The 26,984-nt window shown below is 34.4% G+C and overlaps 1 protein-coding gene across 3 annotated transcripts in view; it reads left to right on the top strand.

Moving 5' to 3' along the window:
- Positions 1-26,868, top strand: part of LOC121424747 (probable ATP-dependent RNA helicase DHX34) — a 35,432-nt gene extending 8,564 nt beyond the window's left edge. For 2 of the 3 annotated variants that reach the window (XM_041620511.1, XM_041620510.1), the window contains exons 9-28: positions 1,367-1,584; positions 3,611-3,664; positions 4,344-4,571; positions 5,483-5,590; positions 6,146-6,242; positions 6,720-6,867; positions 7,726-7,900; positions 9,753-9,839; positions 11,093-11,167; positions 12,181-12,294; positions 12,840-12,992; positions 14,361-14,459; positions 14,687-14,833; positions 14,932-15,077; positions 19,911-20,021; positions 20,861-20,982; positions 21,750-21,911; positions 23,099-23,210; positions 24,682-24,830; positions 25,654-26,868. In XM_041620511.1, the coding sequence (XP_041476445.1) occupies positions 1,367-1,584; positions 3,611-3,664; positions 4,344-4,571; positions 5,483-5,590; positions 6,146-6,242; positions 6,720-6,867; positions 7,726-7,900; positions 9,753-9,839; positions 11,093-11,167; positions 12,181-12,294; positions 12,840-12,992; positions 14,361-14,459; positions 14,687-14,833; positions 14,932-15,077; positions 19,911-20,021; positions 20,861-20,982; positions 21,750-21,911; positions 23,099-23,210; positions 24,682-24,830; positions 25,654-25,829 (2,681 nt within the window). In that variant the 3' untranslated portion in view covers positions 25,830-26,868. The remainder of the gene's footprint in view (positions 1-1,366; positions 1,585-3,610; positions 3,665-4,343; positions 4,572-5,482; positions 5,591-6,145; positions 6,243-6,719; positions 6,868-7,725; positions 7,901-9,752; positions 9,840-11,092; positions 11,168-12,180; positions 12,295-12,839; positions 12,993-14,360; positions 14,460-14,686; positions 14,834-14,931; positions 15,078-19,910; positions 20,022-20,860; positions 20,983-21,749; positions 21,912-23,098; positions 23,211-24,681; positions 24,831-25,653) is intronic. The other variant, XM_041620512.1, reaches the window with a different exon arrangement.
- Positions 26,869-26,984: the final 116 nt, after the last annotated feature.

Genomic DNA, 26,984 nt, shown 5'->3' with positions numbered 1-26,984 from the left:
CACTACATCCATTTGTTAATTGAATTCTATGAACTTATTTAGAAGCTTTATCTGATTTTTCACTATGATTCTTCCAGAAAGGTGAATAATACAGTTTTATCTCTGCATGTGTACTGTATAATGGATAGGAGATTACATGTTTTCTTCAATGTTTCTTGTACAAAATGCTTTGATGTGATTTTGTGGTGAACAATCCCTGTTAAGTTTGTAATTTTCCAAATACAGGGTGATTGCAGAACATGAATAGTTGGACATATCTCAATCAAGAATTTAATTTAAAGGCAAATGATATTAATTTATATAGCCCTGCACCTATTGACCTGTATGTAAGCCTTTTCTTCTTTGCCCAATATGTATTACTACCCTGTTTATATATGAGCTGCCATAGTAGACAGCAAAGCATTCAAGGAATAAATCCTACATAAGACTTTACCTGGGTTGAGTGCAGCACATTGCGGATACATTTCTTTGCTAAAGGAAATTAACATCTAGAGAATGATTCAAACCCACAACCCAGCTCAGATTGATAGATGGGAGTGTGGCTGTAGCGAGGTCAACAAACAAAAGACAAGCGTAATAACAAAGGCCTCTACAGGATTTCGTTGTTTTAATCGTCGATCAATCTGATATCAAATCCGTACAATCAAATCAAGTTAGTCATGTTAATCCATTGATTATTTAATCCCTTTTTGAACCAATTAGTTCCTTTAATCCTTTGAATCCGAATGATACCTTTAATCCGTGAAAACTGTGGAGTCAATGATAAAGAAAAAGGAATCATAAATACCAGCAAAACGAAACATCTTAAATATCACTAGAGCAACATCAATCTTTGGAAGACCTAAATAGTCTAATATAAACTAGATTCCAAATTCTCTCCACTATATATATATGATTGTTTACTCATTAAAGGTTTCAAACTACAAACACAATTCAGCTTTGTTCTCACTACAATTATAAGAATAAAAGTACAAATCAACAATCATTCTTTATATATCATATAATAAATGTAGTAGCTTTCTCAAGTAAATTGAATGTCTTCTGAGCCAGGATGTTTGTGATTTTGAAGGGCAAAATCCTGGTCCCTCACACAACCCAATGTCCAAAAATCAAATGCACTGTCATGGTGCTATGTAAGTGTACACATTGACTAAGGGAGTGCTAGATACAAATATGTTAATCAGGTAGTGCAATAGTGAAAGTATATATATACAATAAGTGCTAAATCACTTCTGCGCTAATTTTGGTGCGCTAATTTATCAATTCAGATGTACTTTCATCACAGGGAGTTATGACCACTACATCATGACGCCTTCAAATGAAAGAGCTTAACTTTTCTCTTATGCTTTGTAAATGTATACCGCAGGTCTCCTTTTACGTCAACTCCAGCTTGATCCAGTTCTCTCCCAGTACAATGTCCTCATCTTGGATGAAGTTCATGAACGTCATCTCCATGGTGATTTCCTCCTTGGTGTCCTCCGGTGTATGATGGAGCAAAGGGATGATCTCAAGCTGGTTCTTATGTCAGCAACCATCAACATCAATCTATTCTCAAATTACTTCAAGGATGCCCCAGTCATTCAGGTAAAATTGAAAAACATTACTCTATATCTAAAAAGAAAGATTCCTGCTCAAAATATTTTACTTATTTTGTAATTCCCCTTTATACAATAGTGAGTAGAGCTTGCACTTAAGCATGAATATTTTCAGAATATTTGGTGTCATACAAATTTTTTCCCTCAGAATTATAATTTTATTTGGTAGCCATTTCATGAGTGTATAGTCTTTTTTTTTAAATATACAGAATATTCTTCACTTCATTGAAGTTTTTATATTACATTTGGGGATTTCAAGTCTGCTGTTGGTGTCGAGAGCATGAAAAAGGCACCTGAACTGAGATCTAACACTGAGGTGTTTCAGAAATGCGATACTGACTGCGTTATGGAAACCTCATGACGTTACACCACTGTGCAACATTGTTGATCATTTTAGGTTTTACACAAAATTCAGGGAGAAATTAAAGTAAATCTCTTGTTGAATCCCAAATAGTAAATTATTTTTCATTAAAATATGTAAATCTCTAATAATTTGCACTCATCTTTACTGTAACTACTGCAATTTTACAAGAATGTTTCATTCTGTTGGTGACTTTCAGATCACCAACAAGAACATCAATACTGAACATGAAATCATGATTTTCGCAATTCCTGGGGGTTGGTGTTGGTGAATGGGGAAATCACACATAGATCGCCAACACCAACTGTAATGCTTGGTTCAACATTTAACACTAGTGCTCAAGACAAGCTGCCGGAAATATATCATATTTTCCAATTCAATCCCAACACCAGCCTCAACCGGTGTGTTGGCTCAGTTGGTAGAGCGTCCGTCTCACAACCGGGAGGTCGGGGGTTCAAACCCCGGCCGCGTCGGACCAAAAAACGTTAAAAGATGGGAGTTCCTGCTACCCGTTTTGTCGTTCAACAATTAAAGGGATAGAGCCTCGTCGATCTGGTGCTGCACGGTGGCTGCCGGGCTCACGATCAACTGGGCAAAGCAAATTTTCGGAGTATTTCATTTCTATGTCTATTTCGAGCAATAAATTATGGATTTTTATTTTCATCAGATTTTCATTTTTATTTCATGGAGGGTGTTGTGACTGGTGTTTGTTTTATGAAAAATCCAACATCAGATGTTAGCATTGTACTTGAAATCGCCCATTTAATGTACAAAAATGTATGTGTAACATTTGCAAAAGTGAAATCTCTTGGTACCTCATAAATCTGATAGACTTTATGTAATTTCTTTGATTTAGGCAATTAATGGATATATGGAATGTTGATATTTGCAGATTTAAATGAAATGATATTTTGGGCAACTTTTATATTCAAAGCAGTTAGATTCACGATACTATCATTTATTTAATTTTGTAGTCAAAAAGATAAGACATATGATTGAATTACAAATAACTAAAAATGAAAAGTTGATTTTGTTTTCATGGTTACATTAATTTATTGTGATTATTGATAGATAGTATCATTAAAGATCTAGTTCATATTTCATATAATAAAATACAAAAGAACTCGTGAGTGGATGATGTCATCAGTCCCCTCATTTGCATACGACTAGGATGTACATATTACTGCTTAGTGAAATTAAGCGAACTTTGTCATAAATTTCATAACTTTCTTATTTTACATCCAATTTTGGTGAAATTTTCAGTGTTATGCTTGATCGATTTGTCTCTTTTTAGTCTTATAAACTTTTTTGTTGGGTGGACTTTTCCTTAAGGCAATTTTCCCTTGGTTCTGTCCATATTTTTATATGTATATATTTTTTATATTTGTATGTATTTATGTAATTGTTTGTACCTGATGATGGTTTAATTAATAAATTGAATTCTAAATAACTTGTAGTATCTTCTTCTTCTTCCTCCGCTTATATCGGAGATCAACAGCAAGGTGCTGCACAAAGAATTCCATCAGTAGTTAATAATTACAGAGAGGAGAGAGATGTAAAACGGCTAATATGAAGTTTATAAAGGAAAGTCAATGTAAGCAAAATAAGCACATCATATTGATATTCATCAAGTATAATTTTATGTCTCTTGCAGGTTCCAGGACGGCTGTATCCTATTCAGGTGGAGTATGTACCTATTAATGAATCAGTAAGTGTTTACCTATCGTACCATTGGTTATGTTAGAATATAGGTCCAGTAAATATTAGTAAGGACCTGAAGTTTGTACATTTGAAGAAAAAGTAACTGTCCAATTGAAAAGCTAACCTTATTACCAAGATATATGAGTAGAATTTGGTAAGTAAAAATGTGAAAGATAGGGGAGCAGGAAATTGGAAATAAAACATCTTCTGTGATAGGGCTAAATGTTGTTTAATTGCAATTAGAATGATGTAATAAGATGATGATGGAAGCTTAACTATTTTCCTTCACATTTGTCATTGGCTTTGAAAAAAATCATGAACAGTAGCTAATTTATGATAAGCTTATTTTAAGATTTGATTTGGTTTGATTAGTGTTAACGGGGAGAAGGTTTACGGTTCACCATGTGTAATATGAAGAAGGGAAGGAAATACAGGCAAAAAGACTGAAATTGAAAGACGGGAAAGGATGAAAAGAGGAAATTGGAAGTATTCTTTTCTTGAAAGTGAGTGAAGTCCTGAAAAGAACTGTAAACTAGATGAGATGAGCTGAATATTGCTTGAGTAGTGATGGTTTTGGTAGTAGCAGGATGAAGTGAAGAGAGGTTACTTGACATTTCGGGCAGGTTGACTGTCCGTCTTCAGGATTAGTGTTGATGTGACCCAAGGTATGTTTCTTCTGTTAACAGGAGCAGAGCAGCAAGTCAGAAAGACTGGATCCCAGACCCTATCTCCGCATTATGCAGCGTATAGACCACAAATATCCTGACACTGAGAGAGGAGATTTACTAGTCTTTCTAAGTGGTATGTCAGAGATCAGCAGTGTAGTAGAAGCAGCCAGAATGTATGCAAGTCAAACAAAGAGATGGATTGTCCTTCCACTTCACAGCTCACTCTCAGTCGCTGAACAAGATAAGGTCTCTTTCTTTTGATTATTAAATTTCCTAGTGAATTTATTAACTTTTTATGTTATTAAATATTTTATAGAAATTTGTTTTTGGAGTGCACTATTCCTATTATTACCCTGACTTTAGATATTTGTATAGATTTCATAAAAGAGAAAGTGCAGAATAAAGTTATCTTACTTACATGAGGGGATGCACAAAATAATTTTCATTTAAAAAATTGAGATGACCCCCCACTTCTGATCTGGTCCTGACACTTATACAAAAATATATTTGGGTTACATTTATTATCCATTAGAGAACTATGCACTTCTGTTAAAGGGGAATCTATACTTTGTCAAAAAAATGTTGTGATGAGAAAGTTATAGCTGTTTCAAAATTGATATCCTGAAGACTATGTAAATTTCAAATTGGCAACTGGGTAAATAAATTATGTCAAGGCGAAAGTATAACTTTCCCATAGACCATGTACTTTATTATCAGGGATTTGTGGTTTTCTCCTAAGGAGCTACATGTATCCCCTTGGGCATGTAATATAACAAAGGTAGCATATTGTTTTATGTCCTCATGAAATGAAAATATTATTTGAAGTAAAACTTCTTAAAAAAAAGAAATTTCAACCATTTTACATATTAGACTATATGGAACATGTAGTCCTTGCTTTACATAACTATGACATCACTAATGCGGTCAATTTGAAGCCTCCTTAGGTAAAGTTATTACCAATTTTAACAAATTTTTGACATTCATAACTTTCTTACTGTTCATCTGATATTCAAACTTTCACCTATCAACTTGTCTGATTTTTCTTTTTCCTCTAAAAAAGAATTTTAATTTTGGTTGGTTTCCCTTTAAATGATATCCAAAGAAGTTACATGCTTTCCACTCTTCCTTTGTATAACTGATGTATTCAATGATTGTAGGCCTTTGATATAGCACCTGAGGGAGTGAGGAAATGCATTGTATCAACAAATATTGCAGAGACTTCTGTCACAATCGATGGAGTAAGATTTATTGTGGATTCAGGAAAGGTATAGTAATCTTATTCCTCTTTCATGTTACATGTTTAGATGCTTTCAGCCATTCGGATGCTGTGATTTGAGTAGTTTGTAATAGCTTATGATTTCTCATTCTTCCAGTTTTGCTTCAAAGTGCAATTATCATCAAACTCTTTCAGTTCAATTGAAATTCATTGAAAGTCACTTTAGAAATAGTGCCTTACTCTCATCGAAAGAAAAGTTTATTTAGCCATATTTGTGATTTCTTATTTTGTCTTAAAGATATGCTTATAATTTTTTTTATGTTTTAAACAATTTCAAACAATTTGTTTGCTTTAAATATGTGAGTTGCTTAATTTTGATTTGTATCATTAAATAATGCATATTCATCATCAGCGATTCATATGTGAATTTCATTATTATGACAAGGTGCTAAAGCTCATTTATGATAATGATTCATGGGTTGATATTAGCACTGACTTAATCAGCTTTCTGTCTATACCAATGTGAGTTATGCCATTACTTTTGTCATTCTGCAGTTTTATGACCTATAAACTTTAACCTCTATGACCTTTGACCTTTCTACAGGTGAAAGAGATGAATTATAACTCACAGGCTAAGATGCAGCAGCTTCAGGAGTTTTGGATCAGTCGAGCTAGCTCAGAGCAGCGGAAAGGAAGAGCAGGTAGGGTATGGTATCCAACAGTCTTTATGTACATAAACACATACATTAGCCTGCAATAGGGACGGAGGGCAACGTACCATCAACATGTTCCTTCAAATACCAACTTAAGCTTCAGTACTGGTTGATAGGATTAAACAAGTGTTCAATGAAAGCATGTGCACAACAGAGCACTCATGAATATTAATAAGGTACCAAGAGTCTTTGGGTTACATTTTTTTTTTTTAGAGCTGAAAGTATTTCCTGAGCCAGGGTAAGGCAGGGAATATATAAATATGTGTACCTGTAGGAAGCTATCTGTAGAAAAGGGTGTTATGAACTATTTTAAAGGCCTTCTCTCCCTACCCCAGCAAAAAAAAAATACAAAGAATCCTTCTAGATTCATTCCTCCTTTATATGGCAGCTACATGTATATCTTGAAAACCAAACGTTGTGGTCTTTGTCATGTTTAACTCGATTATTTGCACCTTGAATTCACAGGACGTACTGGTCCTGGTGTGTGTTTCCGGCTGTATGCAAAGTCTGACTATGATGCTTTCCAGGCCTACTCCACACCAGAAATACAAAGGGTTCCTCTAGACTCGCTACTACTTCAGATGGTTGCTCTAGGTCTTAAAAACCCCAGAGAGTGAGTTATTCACATCATTGTCTTTCTCATGAATATTATTGTGCAGTTGTTATAAAGTTGTTTTCTTCATGGAGTTTCTTTTATTCTTGTCCTTTAGAGGAAGGGGGAGGGGTGAGGGATTGCTTGAAAGCTTGCATAAGTGAAAACTTTGCACATGTCATGTTTTCTTCCTTATAGTTAGAGGAGACAACAAGAAAAGCATTAAAGTCAAATCAATATCATACTTTTACTGCTAACTTTGCTAAACTTTTCACAGGTGTACTTATAATCTTTGAGTTTTCATTTAATGAAATTTTTCAGTTAATTGATAGATTGATGTACTTCTTTTTCATAGAAGATACAAGATATTTTATTTTGTCTTAGCAACATTAACATTACAAAGAAATTTGTTTTCCACTGCTATATAGAAAGATAATAGACATACATGAACAAAACAAAGAAACAAATGAGTAATGATATTTATTCATGATGTTTCATTCAAGTTTTCTTCATTTAAGTTGTATGATCTTTGAGATTCTTTTCATATTAAAATAGTCAAATATTAGAGTAGACTGATTGCTTAACTTGCAAAAAAATATAGTACAATGAAAAACAATGATTCTTAGAGTATTGTATTGTTCAGATTGTGGTTAATACCCTTCAGGAGTGAAATTACCACAAAGAGAGAGAGAAGATGAGAGAAGATTTTTAAAGGTCAAAGTCTAAAAGTTTAAAGCAATTTAATGAATCTTGTAATTAAGAACCCATCATATTTTTTTTCGAAGGAGCACTGAATATTTTTTGGACATGGAGGTCTACACTAACCCCTATTAGATATCTTAGATCTACGATAATAATTTCTTTTATATAATTCCGCAGGTTTCCTTTCATCGAGGCCCCTCCTGCCTCCAGCATAGAGAACTCTACCATGTTTTTGAAGGAGCAAGGAGCCTTATCTGAGAAGGAGACACTTACTCCTGTTGGTCGTATGCTATCTCAGCTCCCTGTTGATGTTGTCATTGGCAAAATGCTTATCATGGGTACTATCTTCAAGGTAGGTGCTCTCAGGTTATAATGATTATTATTTCAGATGTAGGGTTTTAAAGGTGTAGATATTTTTTTACGTCTTGCAAGGTTGTTTCAAAAAGACAAAATATTAAAATTGATTTTAACATGTATGTCTATGAAGACCATCAAGTATTTTCCATATTGGATGAAATTAATATTTTGCCCCACCCACAAAAAATAAAGGGTTGTGCGTATGAAGCTATTATGTCACAATGAATAACATTGTGTATTACTGTAGTTGCCAGGAGGTGTGGCAAAGGAGCGACATTGCGTCTATTCATTAAAGTCAAATGCACTTGAACTATACGCTCGCACATCTTTACAGAGATTTCTTTTAAAAAAACACTTAGTCGCCATGCTCATGATTTACAGGAGTGACATAAAATGGTGTGTAAAAACAATTTTTTCTTTATTAATTTATGTTTAGCTTTATGGGGATATTTAAATAATAATATTGGATGATCAGTTTTCATATTGTTTTGTTTTTGTATTGTTACCCGCTGAAGAAGAATATTTCTATGTATCCCACTCAAGGCCATCCAATATTCCCTTATTATTATTAATATATTTGAATAAAGTGTATAGTACATATCATTTACTTGATCTCTACTGTACTCTAATTTAATAAGTCTCTAGGTACTTTATGATAATGTATCACATTTACCCTGGTTTTAGCAGAGCAGCTTGCAGAGATGTATGTTATGTGATGTAGAGTTGTTGTAGGTCAGTGAATAAGTCTCCGGAATTTGAACCACAAGGCCTAGGGTTTGAATCCCACCATCTTTTGGCAAGGCATTCATCTAAATTTGCCACTTTCCACCCAGGTGTAGTAAACGGGTTATGCAGTCTTTAAAAAGTGAAAGCAAAAATGTGAAAGTAGAAGTTGCCTGGAGTAACAATACTGTGTTTTACAGAGCCCCAGGATGATATGACATGGGGGTTTTCATTTCAAGGACAAGTCCACCCCAACAAAAAGTTGATTTGAATAAAAAGAGAAAAAAAACAAGCATAACACTGAAACTTTCATCAAAATCGGATGTAAATAAAAAGTTATGACATTTTAAAGTTTTGCTTAATTTCACAAAATAGTTATCTGCACACCCTGGTGGATATGCAAATGAGGAGACTGATGACATCATCCACTCACTATTTCTGTTGTATTTTCTTATATGAAATAGGGAATATTCTATTTTTCTCCTCATTGTCAAGTGAAACAATGATTAATTCCTCCCTGAACATGTGGAATGAGTATTGTTTAATACTATACGGTTCAGTCAAGTTGATCCTTATTGTCAAATCTACAAAAAATGAGATATCATATAATTCAGACAATAAAAAAAACAAAAGAAATTGTGAGTGGGGGGACATCATCAACTGTGTCATTTGAGTTGTGCATTTCACTGTTATGTGAAAAATAAGCAAAACTTTAAAATGTCATAACTTTCTTAGTTTACATCCGATTTTGATGAAATCTTCAGTTTTTTGCTAGTTTTACTTTTCTTTAATTATTCAAATCAACATTTTTATCTGGGGTGGACTTAACCTTTAATCTTACTCACAATGAAGTCATTTCCTCAACTTACTAACTTGTTCCATTGAATTATGCTGTGGGAACAAGCTAGTAACCTGTGGGAACAAATTGTATGCCATAATCCATCAAGGGCTCTGTAGATTTGTGATAGGAGAGAAATATATTAATATCATTCATGTTTATGTATTATTGGTTATTATCAGCAGATATGATGGCCTAGTTGTTTTGCTAGCTGAAGTATATCATTCAGTTTAGCTAAATGATGAAGTGAGAATAATAATAATTATTTTTCTGTTTATGTTTTAAGATGATTGACCCTGTGCTTTCAATAGCAGCTGCTCTCAGTGTACAATCTCCCTTCACAAGTAGAGCTCATAGAGATCATGATGCAATGGTAAGTAGTTTAGATCCATCAATATACCATACAATTGATGGGGTGTTAAAACCTCATATCTCAAGATTAAACAAAAAATTGAGGGCACAGAGAAAAAGATGTATTTTAGAAATATGGCAAAAGTGGCAACCTCATATTGCCTGAAAACTGTCTCCCTGGGCTCAAGAAGGTTGCTACTTAATTTGTACTGGCTGTCTGTTCATCTCATTTCTTGTAAAGAAGTTCATTATATGCCTTTGTACTACAATATGTTATTTTCTAATCCATGAAACTATGTATTCCACTCTATCTCTTCTTTTTTTTTCTTTTCACTCCTCACAATTTTTTCCTTATCTTTTCTACAAGTTCGTTCTATCTTTCTCTCTTCCTCCTATGTTCTCTCTCATTGACAGAGAAGACAGGGGAAGAGGGCAAGGGCTTAGTGTGCAAACTTGCAGGGGATTGTTTTAAACTTAGTGCATTAAGATTGTAGAGAAATGCTTGAGATACTATATCAGTTTTCTTTTTTTGCAATCACCAATGTATAAACATGGGTGATAGGGCGTTGGGCTGGGTCTGTATGGAGGGGATTATGTCATCAAATTTCTTATTGTGCATTTTATGATTTTCATGACTATTTATGTAGAGCATGATGAAAAACCTCCATACGCCAAATTTGACATAAATTGATGATGTATGGTAGCCCAAGGTAGCCAAATTAAAAGCAAAATGAGGAATTTTGTGACATCATCACTTTGGTACTTGCTACTTCCAATACTCCTCTTTTCATTGCCCATAGCCATTTAATCACAAACTCATTTACTGAATTGCATGGTTTTCATGCAATCAACCAAAAGTATACTTTTTTTCAATTCAATTCAACTTTTTTATATTTTGAAAACTAATTAAGGTTCGCTGCAAAAAGAATTGAATTGTACAAAATTTTATTAAAAACTAATCAAGGTTTCCTCCAAGAAACTGCATTGCATAAAGTTTTATAGTAAAAAAATGAATTGTGTACTCATAATGATATTTAAGAAATAGATGCAAAGAATATATAGTACATATACATGTACAGTTTACATCATGAAAATATATGATATAGGCATGTCATTGTGACAAATACTACTGATTGAATATTACATTTCTACTGTCATTCCTTGTAGTACCTAGCTTGAAAAATAGCTGTTAAATTACTGTAGAATGCACTACTTTTCTTCTTTGTGGAATTAAAATGTTAAATGTAAAATAAATGATGATGTTTATCTTTACAGAGTGCAAGAAAATCCCTTGAGTCAGAACATGGAGATCCTTTTACATTACTCAATGCATATGATGAATGGATACAGGTATGTTCATTCAGCAGTTAATATTAATAATAACAATATTTATATAGCACTTAATACAATATTCTAAGCATTCCATACTACTACCCCGGCTTAAGCAGGGCTGCCCTGATAAGGCACTGTAGCATTCTAGGAATCCCGTCCTACCGGGTATCCAACTACCTGGGTGGAGAGTGGTAGATGTAGATAAATGCCTTGCCAAAAGAAGCAAGTACTGCGATGGGATTTGAACCCCGGACCTTGTGGTTCAAAGTCTGGAAACTTATCCATTGACCCACAACACCTCTACTGTGTGTAGTAGCATAACAAAGTTTCTTCATCTTTTATAACGTTTTCCTTACTTAAATTTTTATTTGCTTTTTACCTTCATTTCCTTAGTTACCTCAATGAGTTACGGCCATTAGACCACCTTGATAGTACACCAAATAGATTTACTGGAGAAGTAAACTGATTTTAGAGCAAGTTAAAGTAAACATTTCATTCATATTCTAAATCAATATACTTTGAATATATCATACTTGTTTATATTTTGCTTCTTTTTATTCATATTCTCCTTTAACATACTGTCAATATTGATATGTTTCTATTAAAGTGTTTCTGTTATTGTATTATGTATTATATTGTATGTATTCTGTGATATCAACAATTGGATGAGGCGTTGTGGCCTAGTGGTTACAACTCTTGTCTTTTAATCAGAGGGATGTGGAGTCAAATCCAAGCTATGTCGTATTTTCCCCTAGCAAGAAATTTACCCACATTGTGCTCGACGCAGGTGAGGTGAATGGGTTCCCAGTAGGAAGGAATTCCTTGAATGCTTGAGTGCCTGATCAAGGTAGCCGCGCTGAAGCCGGGGTAATAATAATATTATCATGTTACGCAGGGCCCTCTGGGAGAACAGTTTTCAGAACTGAAGTGGCTACCCTGGGTAAAATATGATGTTAATATTTTTATTATTAATTTTATATGCTGCATTTGTGGGAAATAAATGAATTTGATTGAATTGTTTATTTTGATAGATGAAAGCATCCGGAGGTTCATCATCTCGTAAGTGGTGTAAAAGAAGAGGATTGGAGGAACAGAGGTTCTATGAAATGTCTAAACTCAAGAAACAATTCAAAGAATTATTGGATGTAAGACTTTTCAATTTTAAGATGATTTAAATGTTTCTTTTGACAAGTATGCTTTCACTGAGATTAAAATCTTTTTGGCAGAATACTTTCTGGATATGATTTTTTACACTGACAGTTCAGTTCAATTCAAATGGACTTTTTTTTCATTTGAAATTGCATTATTGCATATTGTGTTCAGGATGAAGTGAAGATATGCCAATTCATATTTAAAAAAAATGAAGGTACATTCCCTGTGAAACAAAATTGTTCATATATTGATTGTGCTTTTTGTGCACTAAGACAAAAGCGTGGAAAGCATATAGGGGCCACAGATGTTGCCTGTTTGTTTTTTAAATGAGTTGTATTTACAAAATTTACCTTATTCAGGATGCCATTGCCTTTTTACCTGCAGGAGGATATCAACATCTATTTTAACAGAATTTTTCATTTTTAATTCTGAAATTACTGAAATGTAGTAGACTATGGTTAAAACTCTTGTAAATTTGAATGGTTGAAAAGTAAGATATCTAAAAAGATAATAATTTTTGGTTGTGAATCTGTTTTAGACCAACAATCTTCTTGGTGTCAAAGATGAGAAACGTGAATTCTCCAGTCTCGAGAGACAATCTAGGAATCGAGAGAGAAAGAGATTAAAAGAGTTGAAGAGGAAGACACAGAATGCTACAAAAAGAAGGAAATTACTGAAACTTGAACATGAGGTATGTTATAACATCTCTCTCTCAATTAATAATAATAATAATATAGGGTATTTATATTGCGCACATATCCACCTTGTTAAGTGCTCAAGGCGCTCCTATATTACCCGGCTAAGCTAGGCGTTCATAGCGCACACAGCTTTTTAAGGAATTACTTCCTACCGGTACCCATTTACCTCACCTGGGTTGAGTGCAGCACATTGTGGATCAGTTTCTTGCTGAAGGAAATTACGCCATGGCTGGGATTATGATTCAATTATGATTCAAGATTTGCTATGAAATAATCTTTTCACATCAAGATTACTTGACTTACAAATTGTTTTATCTGCTTAGGAATTTCACATACAATATATCTCTGACTTTCGATATATTATGAGACATTTCTGAAATTATTAGTTTTTTTGAGTTCTTTGTAAAATGCACTCAAATGAATTTGATTTGAGTAATTTTATCAGATGAAGTAAAAATAAAGGAGGTTAGATGTACAAAAAGATTCATTTTTACACGGAATCGCCCTGAGTAGCAAACTCTACTATTTCTTATGTACTAACTGAATTCAAAACCAGCCATTTTCCTTCGACAGGGATTTTTGTGACTTTAAATTCATGCAATAAGTAAATTGGTAATTTCATTGAATAATCCCATTAATGTTAAAACCAGGAGCTTGTGTCTCCTGAAGCATGGTTTGAGGGATGCTGTAATATAGTGCTTACAACATAATACAAATTTAAACGCTATTTCAAGTCCTATTGCTTATGGCAAGCATTGAGTAGACATACGTAATGTACTCAGTGGTCCCCGTAGATATATTTTTAAGTGTTGTTTAATGTAATTTCATTATCATTATTATTAGTTATTTATTGTAAAGCACTTTGATCATATTTTTGGTAAAGAGCTTTATAAGTACCTGTTATGTATGTATTTTAATTTTGTGAATTAGTGCTTTCTTGCAAGAGAGTGATTGTTTTCTGTATAGTTTTCTGTATGTAACTACAGAATTGCATTGCTTATGGCAAGCATTGAGTGGACATACGTAATGTACTCAGGGATCCGTAACACAAAGATTAGCGATCAATCGCTATATCGATTGACCAATCAAGATCAAGATCAATGTTTCATGCGCAGTTCAAAGTGCCAGATAAGAACCAATGAGAAGTGTTTTTTTTATTTTTGCTATATATCACCAACCCTTGACATGGTTTCTAAATGAGAGCATTACAATAGTTCATATGTTTATTTTACAAAAAAATATAGTATATATCATTTTGTTCAGCCATTTTTGTTCTCGTAGGTTTTTGTTATCAATGCCTTTGCTGATGTGTATATGTTATATCAATCAATACAAATAATGCAATTTTTTCTGAATTCCAGGATGTTGATGTGAGTGATGAAGATGAAGAGAGTGATGATGATGCTTCCAAGCTTGCAGATATCCAATTCAAACTTTCTCATGATGTCACAGAAATGGAGGTAAGAATATCTATGCATTCTCCATGCATAAATTTATTCAATATTTCATTACATATGGAGCAAACATCACAAGCTGGGAACTTTAAAGAAAATGTGTAAATGTCTTCATTTTTTAAAGGAATTTTGTCAAACCTATCTGTTTCTGCTTTTATTATAACCAATTAATCCCCAGGGTGAACTCCGTTCAAATCATCTTTCACAAGGTTTATTGTCTTCATTTGATGTAGGCCAAGTCTAACATGAATCGCAGTCTTCTGAACCGTGAGATCAATCTTCTGAAGGTGATACTGTGCTCTGGACTATATCCTCAATTGGCTATTGCTGATGACTGTAACTCGTACAGAAAGGAATCCGATCAGGTCTTCCATACAAAGGTATGTAAACCCAAAGGTTTCCATGTATTTTGTATCTCTTGAAAAGCATGTAAAAACTTTTTATTCCCTTTTGATGTTTTGACTGTCTTTTCACACAGGCCAAGCCATTTGTTGTACTCCACCCCACTGGAATATTCGCAAACAACCCTGATTTACTGGAACCTCCAGATGGGGATACGCTACCAGAAGAAACAACCGGGAAGAGAGGAGTGTTGAGTGCTAAACATCAACTCCTATCCTATGTGTAAGTTATATTCATCCTCTGGATGGACAAATTAATTTTATTGATTTTTTTCTCTTCATATCACTGTTAGAAACTACTATTTATTATACCCCTGCCAAACGAAGTTTGAAGGGGGTATATAGGAATCAGCGTATGGTTGATCCATTGCAGATTAACTAATTCTCATAAAACTTGGAACATATATTGGTGTTGGGGTGAAGATGTGCAACATATATTTTTCGCATGTGTCAGAAATTGTGTTGCCATGGTATCTGTATATTGTTGCAAAAATGAGGTAAAAATCTTGCAGTTCAAATATTGAACATGAAGATACACCTACCATGCCTACGTGTGTCTCAGATTCGCTTTATGATTAAAAACACGCATGCGACCTTGCCAGAGAAGGTGTGGCTATACATGCATGAACAAACGTCCATCTATTATGTTCGCTATTATATGCATGGGTTAATTTCAATCTACCCTACCAATAACATTGACTTGTTAAATATGTTAATTTTAACTTGTGTGTCTCCCGACACCCTCGCACATGCGTTGTTTGATCAGAGAAAGCGGGCTATTTTATGCATGATCAATGCACACATATTTTTGCTTTTAAATCACTAAAACACCCAACGGGTCAGGTATTTAAATACTGATTGATGTAGGCATTACACCCGGCTTTAATACATTTCATCACATGTTTTTTTTTCCAAAACAGCCCGACATTTATGTTGATTATTAACTCGCGCATGTTCACCCCTGCCCGTGTCTGATCAGAGAAGGCGTGGCAACTCCGTCATGCATGCATGGCTATCAAAATACTCACCAGAACAGGAATAAAGTGACTGTTTAATCGGCCTGCACTGCAAGGGCATCAATCTGCTACTTAAAATTGATTGATACAATCTCCTTTTTTTTTAATCGTTCGCTAGACTTGTACCTAACTTTTATTTCTGGGTATACTCTTAATTCATTTTCAACTGACCGTTTATTTTTTATTTTTTAAAGTGTAATGATTTCAAATCTTATATGTACTTGGGTGGTTGAGCTCTGCTCTAATGCTTCCAATGATATGTTCTTGCTGACCAAGATGGGTCTTGTTCTTTTTGTACATGTAATTTATATTGATATTGACTGCACATTTGCACCACAGACATACATGAACACTCGTTCAATCACTAGCAAGCGCACCTACACCACAAGCACCCTTGCAGTTGACCCCTTTCTTAGTTTATGGTACTTTACATTTTATCAATTTTGATGGAGTCCCTCTCTTTTATTCTTGATAATTACATAGACAATTCACATGACAGCAAATACTATACACCTCAAGAATTTAATAATATGTTTGATAGTAATTCCGATTATATTTCCCTTTTACATGCAAATTTAAGAAGTCTCAATAGAAACTTCGAATATTTTGAAAATCTCTTACACACATTGAATAATTTCAAATTTTCTGTTATAGGTATTAGCGAGACATGGTTGCATGATAATTCCCCAAATTTGTTTAATTTACCAAATTATAAGTTGATAAGGGCAGACCGCAAAGGAAAAAGAGGCGGAGGCGTGGCCTTCTATATTATTGATAAACTAAAATTTAAGATCCGTTCCGATGTGAAACTCTTGCATGCAGAGTCTTTGTTCATTGAAATTGAAAACACAGGATTTAAAAATATCATCATAGGTTTGATTTATAGACCACCAGGCTCTAATCTTGATTTGTTCTGTGAAGAGCTAGAGCAATATTTATATGCAATAGGTAATGAAAATAAACATGCTTTTATTTTTGGTGATTTTAATATCAATTTCCTACCCTCGGTCGACAGTAATCATTCAATCAATTTTATGAAACTAATGTACTCATTCGGCTTCCATTCATTCATCAATAAATCCACTAGAATCAACCCAAATTCATCTACTCAAATTGACAATATTTTTTCCAACGTACATAGCAACATGAATAATAAAATGATAGGAGGAATTCTATGCTCTGAAGTTTCAGACCACCTACCAATATTTTTAACTTGTGAAATGAAATTACCGTGCCCCAAATCAATTAACCAACACTCATATCGAAAAGAATCTAAACGTAATATTGAATTAATGAAGCAAGACTTATTACTTGAGGGGTGGGAGGATGTCTATAATGAAATTGACGCAAACACATCGTATAATCTCTTAAATAATAAATTACAACATTATTATGAAAAGAATATTCCCATAGGAAAAGTAAAAAATAATCGAAAAACACCCAAACAACCATGGATAACAAAAGGTTTATTAAAATCAATACAGACACGTAATTGCCTTTACAAGTCACATTTACGCAATCCTACTGAAGCCAATTTAAAAAAATACAAAGTATATCGCAACAAGTTAACAAAATTAATTCGTTTATCACGTAAAATGTATTATACTAATAGAATAAAAGATGCCAGTTCAAACACTTATACTACCTGGAAAATCATCAAAGAACTAATGGGAACAAGTGCAGATCCCCCACCTACTGATGACATGACTTTAAATGGTTCCAAAGTTGACTCTTCCCTTCATGCAAACTCATTCAATTCATTTTTCACAAATATCGGACCCGAACTTGCAAGCAAGATCAATAGCCAAAATGCGCATTTCACAGATTACCTCCCCGAACCTAATCCACATTCATTTTTCCTGAACCCTACGAACCCCACAGAAATTCTCAACATTACACGGTCTCTTAATAGCTCCAAATCTCATGGGCATGATAAAATTAGTATGTCTCTTTTAAAAGAAATAATTCATCCGCTTGCAAACCCTCTTAGTCATGTTTTTAATAAATCTCTATCACAAGGTATATTTCCTGACTTATTCAAAATCGCCAAAGTCAATCCAATTTTCAAAAAAGACAATCCTCATGAAATAAGCAATTATCGTCCTATATCTCTTCTCCCTAGTATATCCAAAATCCTCGAGAAAATAGTTTATAATAGACTTTATGAATTTATCAACAAACACAATTTATTAATTTCTAATCAATATGGCTTTAGAAAAAATTATTCCACAAACTTGGCTTTAATTCAAATTTACGATAAAATAACAAACGCCATAGCCAACAAAGAGCATGTCATTGGTATATTTTGTGACCTCAGTAAGGCGTTCGATACACTGAATCATAATATTTTACTTTCAAAACTTAATTATTATGGTATTCGCGGTCAATCACTCCTTTGGTTTAAAAATTATTTAATAAACCGAAAACAATATGTCACTTTTAATGGCAACGATTCTAGTTTACTTCCAGTTCAATGTGGTGTCCCTCAAGGTTCCATTCTAGGCCCCCTTTTATTTTTATTATATGTCAATGATATTATTAATACATCTTCCATTTTATCATTTGTATTATTTGCTGACGACACAAATATATTTTTTTCTCATAAAAATATAACTTCCTTAAATAACATCTTAAATATTGAATTAATTAAAGTCTCACAGTGGTTTAAAGCTAATGAACTATCCTTGAACTCGAAAAAGACCCACTTCATCCATTTTAAACATTCTCATATTACAGATTCTCCAATTCACTTACAGATTGACGGCACACCATTAGAGCGGAAGACTCAATCTAGATTCTTAGGCGTCATCATAGATCAAGCTTTGTCTTGGAATGAACATCTGCACCATATCATTATATGTATCTCGAGAAATATTGGAATAATTTCCAAGTTGAAATTTATTTTACCACACAAAACTTTATTTCTATTGTATAATTCGTTAATACTCCCGTATATAACATATTGTAACGTTGTTTGGGCTAATTGTGGTTCCACAAAACTTACTTCTATTTCTAAATTACAAAAAAGAGCAATTCGCATTTGTACAGGATCACATTATTTGGCTCACACCGATCCTTTATTTTTTAAACTGAAAACATTAAAAATTGCCGACTTATATACTATTCAAATAACTATAATTATGTTTAAATATATTAACAAACTGCTCCCTTCGTCCTTTGATAACATGTTCAAATTTAATAGTACTGTCCATACTTACCCAACGCGCATATCCGGAAACTTTCACCTCTCTAACCCCAGACTGGTAATTGCCTCTAAATCAATACGACACCATGGTCCTGACATTTGGAATGGTCTTCCAAACAATATTAAAACGTGTTCAACCATATACTCATTAAAAGCCACTCTAAAGAAAACTATCATTCAATCTTATCAACCCCACCCTCCAAATTAAAACATTCACTCAAATATTCACATTCGCTATTTAATATTCTGATTTTACTCAACTGCTATACACAGCACCAGCACCTGCACTTGCAATGCACCCACTTGGTCAGTAAATATCAATCTTAGTCACGAATCTTTTATGAGGCCGCCATCAATTCAAGCCTAACCGCTCACGATGGTGGTCTCCTGCGTTCATTTTTTACATTATATGTATATGTTTACATTTATAAAAGATTAATTTATACTCACATCCTTATTTGTATTTATTATGTAATATGACCACATTGTTTATATTATGAATTATTTTTGTATTTTGTAATTATAAATAATTTTGTATTGTGTTTTTGAACGCAGAAATAAATGCAAACAAAACAAACTCTCAGTTTTTCACCAGTTCTCATGAAAGTTTGCTCACACATAGGTCTTGGGTTAAAGACATTTTTTTTTCCATGTGTTGGAAACTGTTGTCATGGTAGTGGCATAGAGTGGGGATTTAATCACCTTTAGTGTTAATTCTAGTTATAAATGATGTAAATCTGGATAAGGAAATATGAAAATATATCAGACTAGAGGGTAAGAATGTTATCACTTACTTGCTTATACAGACTAGTTAATTGATTTTTATCATTTTTAGGTCTTTATTAGAAACCAACAAGCCTTACTTGATGAATACAATGAGAGTACCTGCATTGCAAACCATGTTACTCTATGCCAGGAGTCTGGATACGAACCAGCATTGTACAAGGTATTTACATTTTTTTTGTTAACTAAAACATACTATTTAACCCTTACAAACCAGATGTGTTATGGCTCAGTGGATAAGTCTCTTGACTTTGAAGCGAAATGACTGTGGTTCAAATCCCACTACAACACTTGCGTCCCTCTGCCCTCTCCACCCAGGTATGTTAAATGGGTACCTGGTAGGAAGATTCCTTGAGTGCTTGATCATGGTAGCCGTTTATGATAGTATGCAGCACTTTATAAATGATAGATGTACATGTTATTTTTATTACTCACAATAAAACACACACATAATGTTTTATTGCTCTAGAAGTCACAATTTCATGAGGTATTATGTTTCAGTAATCAATGTGATCTTTGGGAGTGCAGGGGAAAATGGATCACGTAGCTCTATTCAAATGGAGAGGTTTAATGTAAGAATTTACTACATGACCATTATTTTGCTTCAAACATGAGAGAATTCCACCATTACATTGTCTGGATGAACTCATGATATTTTACTGCTATGTCAGGCATAGCCTTGGTATATGAATATGATTTTAACATGACTGCCTTTTCACTTCAAGAGTATCTTAGAGCAAGTAAATCTAAAATCAGCTGTACAGTCTGTATGCTTGCAGTGGAAAGGTAATTAGAATGGATGAGTATCTGAATTTTGCTTATTCATCCTTTGTAAAATTAAATCATAATTTGTGTGCTGGTTGAATCATTTTTATGAATCTTGGAATGAGTCATCAGATAGCACTTGATCAATACTTTCATTTTAAATATCACAGTTGACAAGTAGCTAGGATTCTGGTGTAGAGTAAAAAGTATAAAATATCATTTGATGTTTTTGACCAGGCTGATTGTAGATGAATGGCTAGAGTTCTGCTTTGCTGATTCCCAGGCTGCAGAAGACATTCTTCCAGTCGTCCTTCATCTTAGAGCTACCTGGATGAAAGTTCTGGAAATGAGGTTAAAAGGTAAGAATACTGATGATGATGATGATGATGATGGGGATGGTGATGATGATGATGATGATGATGATGATAATGACGATGATGATGACGATGATGATGTTGGTGGTGGTGGTGGTGATGATGATGACAACGATGATGATGATGATGGTGGTGATGATATTGATGATGACAATGATGATAATGGTGATGATGATGACGATGATGATGATGGTGGTGTGGATGATGGTGATGATGATGATGGTGGTGATGATGATGATAATGATGATGACGATGATGATGGTGGTGTTGGTGATGGTGATGATGATGATGACGATGATGATGGCGGTGGTGGTGATGATGATGATGACGATGATGGTGGTGATGATGATGATGATGATGATGAAGATGATGATGACAATGATGATGATGGTGATGATGATGACGATGATGATGGTGGTGGTGATAATGACAATGGTGACGGTGATGATGATGATGACGATGATGATGGTGGTGGCGGTGGCGGTGATGATGATGATGACGATGATGATGATGATGGTGATGATGATGACGATGATGGTGGTGGTGATAATGACGATGGTGATGGTGATGATGATGATGATGATGCTAATTTTCTTGAGAGTGGTGCTTGTGATGATAATGGTAATAATAGTGATGATGATGACCATGATGATGATGATACTTATATGATGATTACAACAGTGAATGTGATGAAATATGTTGGATAATGGAGTTCATGATATATTTACAACTTTTCCCTTCCTTTCTTCCAGAATCTCAATTGACCAACAATTTTGGTGCAACAAATTTGAAGGTCATTCACCTTGAGCGTCTGTTAGCGAGGAAGCTGGCCGAATATCTGTCCAGTCACGTTGAATACACAATGAGAAAGCTCAGTGGAACTGATTTCCAACATCTCTATATTGGACCATCAGGTATGTTTTCACTGATAGTTTTATCATATTCAAAAGTGACAAATATATAAAGGGAGAAGAGAATTAAAGAGTAGGAAGAAAGGATAGAAGAGGATAGGTGAATCAAGTTTCAAGTTTATTTCAATTTCCACAAAACATACATGTCATCAATGAAGAAACAATGAATTAACAATAATCAAAATGCAGAAGTGAGGTGATCTATTAAAAAGCACAGCTTGTAAGACATCACGTATGAGACATATATACAGAGCGAAGATACATGAGAATACACATCATGCAAGCAAAGAGAATAGGAGAGAAGAAAGTGTAGATGGCAGAAGTTTAAGGAATAGAATTCAGAAAAATTGCAGATGGTAGGAGGTATATCAAAAAGATGAAAGTGGTGACAGGAGAGGATAGCCTAGAGAAGAAATAGTGAGGGAGGGGAGAATGAAATAACTTTACAAATGTACGCCATGTACCTAAATTCACAAAAACACGCAGGCACATGAGCTACTAAGAAAGGCAATAATTAAACAAGAAATTAAAATAAACATTAAAAGCTACATCGAATATTATGATAATGACAGGGAAAAGGGTGAAGAGGGAGAGGAAGGGAAAGATGAGGAGAGGGATGGGAAGAGAGAATGGGAGGGGTAATGAATGATGGAAGAGTAAAGGGGTGGAGATAGAGGAAACAAGAAGAAGGGAGATATGTGAGGGATGAAGAGGAGGTAAGTGAAAAGAGAGAAGAAGAGTTAAAAGAGGGAGAGAATGCATAGGAAAAGAGATTGGGAGAGGGAAAAGGGGGAGGCAAAATTGTTGAGAGAGAAAGAAGGAAGGATGAAAAAATGAGTATAAGAGAGGAGGAGAAAGAGTTAAGGCAAACAAAACAAAACTGTAATAGGTGGCAAAGAAGAAGAGGAAGAAAAAAGATAACAATTGGGTACTTGTATCTTATTTAAAAGAAAATAAATATTTTAGATATAGTTTAAGAGTTTAATGTACTTCAATCCAGATATAAACTCAATATGTAATGAATCAGTATCCTTTGGTTCTTAAAAAATTGTAATCAGTATAATTCTTGTATATCTGTCAGGCACTTTGAGATGTTGTTCTGGTGTGACGAGCAGAATATCATTTATTATTATTAGTAGTATCATTGTGTTTTCAAAGTCAATACCTTCTTATTTTATTCCTGTAAACAGGTGATGTGATTAAGAGTTCTGATGATGAATTTTTCAGTACATTCAGCAAAGATTCAGAACCTCATCCAACCAAAGGAGGATGGAAAGTAACTGACTTCATGACTTATGGCTGGTAAGACATGTAAAAAACTTTGCTTAAAATTTAATAATTGTATCAGATGGCTCAGAATGGAATACCAGAAATATTCCAAGCGTTTGAACAAATACGAATCGTAGATGAGTGGAATATTGGCTCTAACGATGGGAATATTTTTGGTATTCCATGAAATAAAGCCATCCAATATAACTGTTATCATGATTCCAACTTCCCCCTACCCCAAGAAAAATGAATAAAGAGGGAGAAATTTGATTGAACTAGTCATGTTCCGTAACATTATGGCATCATCACTTCTTAAAATCAAATTTGGTCAGTGACATCCGACTTACATTAAGACGTCATTGATTGTCATTGTGCTCTATGCATTTCTTTTCAATTTAACACATTTTTAGTTCATATCCTTCACACCCCAACCATTTTTGGGCACGTGCATGAATATAAACTAGTAATGAAATAGAGTCAAGCATTTAGGGAGGGATTTACCAAGACTAAAAATAAAGATACAGTTGTGCGTAATTTTATGAACAGATATTTTGATATACTAACAATGCCCAGAAGTGAATGCATTGTTGGGTTTTCCGAGCATTTGGTTACTATGGAAACAAGGCTTCTCCCTTTGTGTTTCCATAGTTACCACTTGCTGACTAGTCCTACCGATACACACAAAATTTGGCAAAACACAAATTTTTTTTTGCATCCATACATGAGTAATTAAAGTTTAAAAGACCCTTTCTGAGAAATTGTTACCTTGGATCTACCAGATTTATGCCTTCTTTGTGAGCGTATGTTTTACTACACTCAGACTGCCAGATACAAACTCAGCTAAGGCTAGTGGCACTAGAGCCTAGCTGGAGCTACCAGCCTCCTGGTCTGGTAGTCTGTGCAACTGTAATACCATTGGCTAGCTAGCTGGTGGTAATTATACAGCTGTAAAGCAAAGCCTGTAATGTTAGTTTGGTTGCCTTAAGTTACTGGTACTTACTTTTCTTTAGGGATTACTGGTTCTAATCTCAAATAGAACAGCAACAATCAGCAAAAAATTTTATTCAAGGGGTCTACAAAGTAGATCTACGGTTTCCATCAAATTTCAAATTTTAAGAATATGTTGCGAATACTGCACATAAGCTTTCATTTACAATGACATCACAATGACCTACTTGCACAATATCGTCCAAAAACTTGATCTTGATCATCAGCCAGTATAGTTAAATGCATAACGATTGACAAATTAGATTGCAGGGATTTCGATACCCTTTCTATAATAAGCTCTAGTTTGACTTATTGGCTCATGTGACACTCGAACCATTCATAAATGTCTAGAAATAACAAAGTGGTATTTTCAACCGTTAAACTGTTTAGATATAAGACAGATTTTGAAATTTGTAGCCTCCCATGATTTTAGCAGAGTTACAGGTAAACAATGGCCCAAGTTAGTCTGAATGCAGACCAATATCCCTTTCATGAATTTATTTCAATATCCCTTTAGTTTGATAGAGGATGCATCAAACCTTGATAGCAGCTATACATCGGTGCTAAGGAAACATTGGACATGCCCAACGTGTGAACGAGGTCTAGTTGTGACTTTGATGGAGCGGTTGCAACATGAAGCAGACTGCTCTGCTGGTATTGTTGAAGGTATGTTTACTGTAGTGAGAAAGGTAAATCAGCAGGGTCCCGTCTTACAAAATGTTACAATTGATCCGATCAATCGTAACTCTATGGAAATCCATCAGTATCATAATTTTTTTTACAGAAAATTTGCACAATGTCCTTTGTAAACATAGAGAAGCATAGTGAATTTTCAAGAAAGCAATGAATGCACCATAGAATGAACAAACATTCATAATAGATGTTGACGTTGCTGGCTGTCCATAGTTGCGATCGGTCAGATCAATTGCAACTCTTGGTACGATGGGGCCTAGAGAATCATGACATTGACAAGTTAACAGTAACTATGATAAACAGTCAGAGACCGGTTTTTCTCAGTCAATTAAAAGCAAGGATTTCATGGAAATTGTCACTTCACAGCCGGTAACTTTCATGAAATGCCCCCCCCCCCTTGATCCAATCTTATCCAGAACATCATTGCACAATAGTTATTTATTAGTATAATATATGGTACTTCTTGTCCTTGATTAAAGTTCTCAATTTTCTAAATTCAGTGTTCTTAACATGAAATGTGTGTTCTTAGGTGACATGTACTACACGTTTTCAGTAATTAGAAATAAAAAATGAGAATAATTACTTTGAATGTTTAGTTTTATGCGTTGCCCAATTTCTTTAAAAATGCTCCTTGTTCTTGTTCAGGTTTGCAGCTCTGGTCATTGTATACCTGAAAATCAGTGACATAATGAGTATTTTATAGTTGTTAACATGTCCCAACATTGATGACCATTGCATTGTTTTGTTGTTTTTCTAATTTAGAATTTTATCAATTTTATGAATTTGTGTTTTTCAGATTCCACCAAGTCAGTTGAGCTTGGTTCCTCATCAAGTACACAAAAGCAAGGAATGGAATCTTTAAGAAGGCTGTATGAATGTTCCATGTGTAAGGAGACATTTTCATTCACATCCTCTGAAATCATCAAACACAAGAGGGCTCATCTCAAAGAAAAATCGGGGAAGCCAGACTGAAAATGCCATCTGTGCTCTTGAAGTGTTTTACTTCCAATAATAATAGAAGCTGGATTTACATGGCACCTTTTCCAGAGGATAGCCAACTATCATTATCCTGGCTTTAGCTGGAGCTGTCGCTTCATCAATGACACTCGGTGCATTCAAGGAATAAATCCTGCCGGGCAAACATTCAACTCACCCGGGTTGAGTGGAACACAATTTGAAGAAGTTACTTGCTGAAGACAAACATGCCCTGCCTTTTAGTATGTGGTATCAAGGAACGAGTCTACATTAGTCTGGTAGGAGCGATGCCACGTCAGTACTAAAATATTTTTCTGAATTATTGTTACTTGGGGAGACCTCTGCAAGAACATCTGTATGGAGCATTATTGTTCTCAACCGTTATGAATTCTGGCACCATACAAGATATTTGTCTCTATCTTCCTTATCATTATAATTATCATCACCATTACCATGCTCGTAATTGTCATCTATATCAACATTCCACTATCATCACTAACATCATCTATTTTCATCATCATCATAATAATCATCACCATCATCATCTATCATCATAATCATCATTACCACCATCATCATATCATTACTGCACCAAGATTAGTTTACCTCTGTATCCAATTTGAAAAAAATTTTGTTGAATGATTTTAATTCCTGAAATTATTTAAGTGTATAGCTGATGCGATTGCACTATAAAGATGATTGCAACAAGTTACCAAGCGTATCTTGGTCCAAATAACAATCGCAGGCCAGCGCATACATTAATACAGCTCTTCAATATGCTGCATCTCCATGGCACCTCTTAGGCATATGTTATCTGCTCTGCAGCAGCCCAACAAATTGGTCATGATGCCATTTTCTAAACAAAGGTTGAAATTATCAAAATCGTATAAGATTTGACATGTCAAATGTCAAATTGAATCGCAGTTGCAACGTGTTGCAGGTTGGCGCACACTGTGATTTGTTGCAGTCGGATCTTAGTTCAATCGTGTCAGTGTGCGCTGTGCTTCACATTACAAGTAGTTACAAAACATGTCCATAACCAGTTGAAAAAGTAAAATGAATACCACTCCAACCATAAACTTGTCATAACGAACAATTTTATTGAACACATGAACACACGAAATAGACAGTAAAATACAACAAAACATCAAG

Source organism: Lytechinus variegatus, chromosome 12 (assembly GCF_018143015.1).
Source record: "Lytechinus variegatus isolate NC3 chromosome 12, Lvar_3.0, whole genome shotgun sequence".
NCBI classification, from domain to species: domain Eukaryota; kingdom Metazoa; phylum Echinodermata; class Echinoidea; order Temnopleuroida; family Toxopneustidae; genus Lytechinus; species Lytechinus variegatus.
This window is presented reverse-complemented; position numbering and strand designations above follow the sequence as displayed.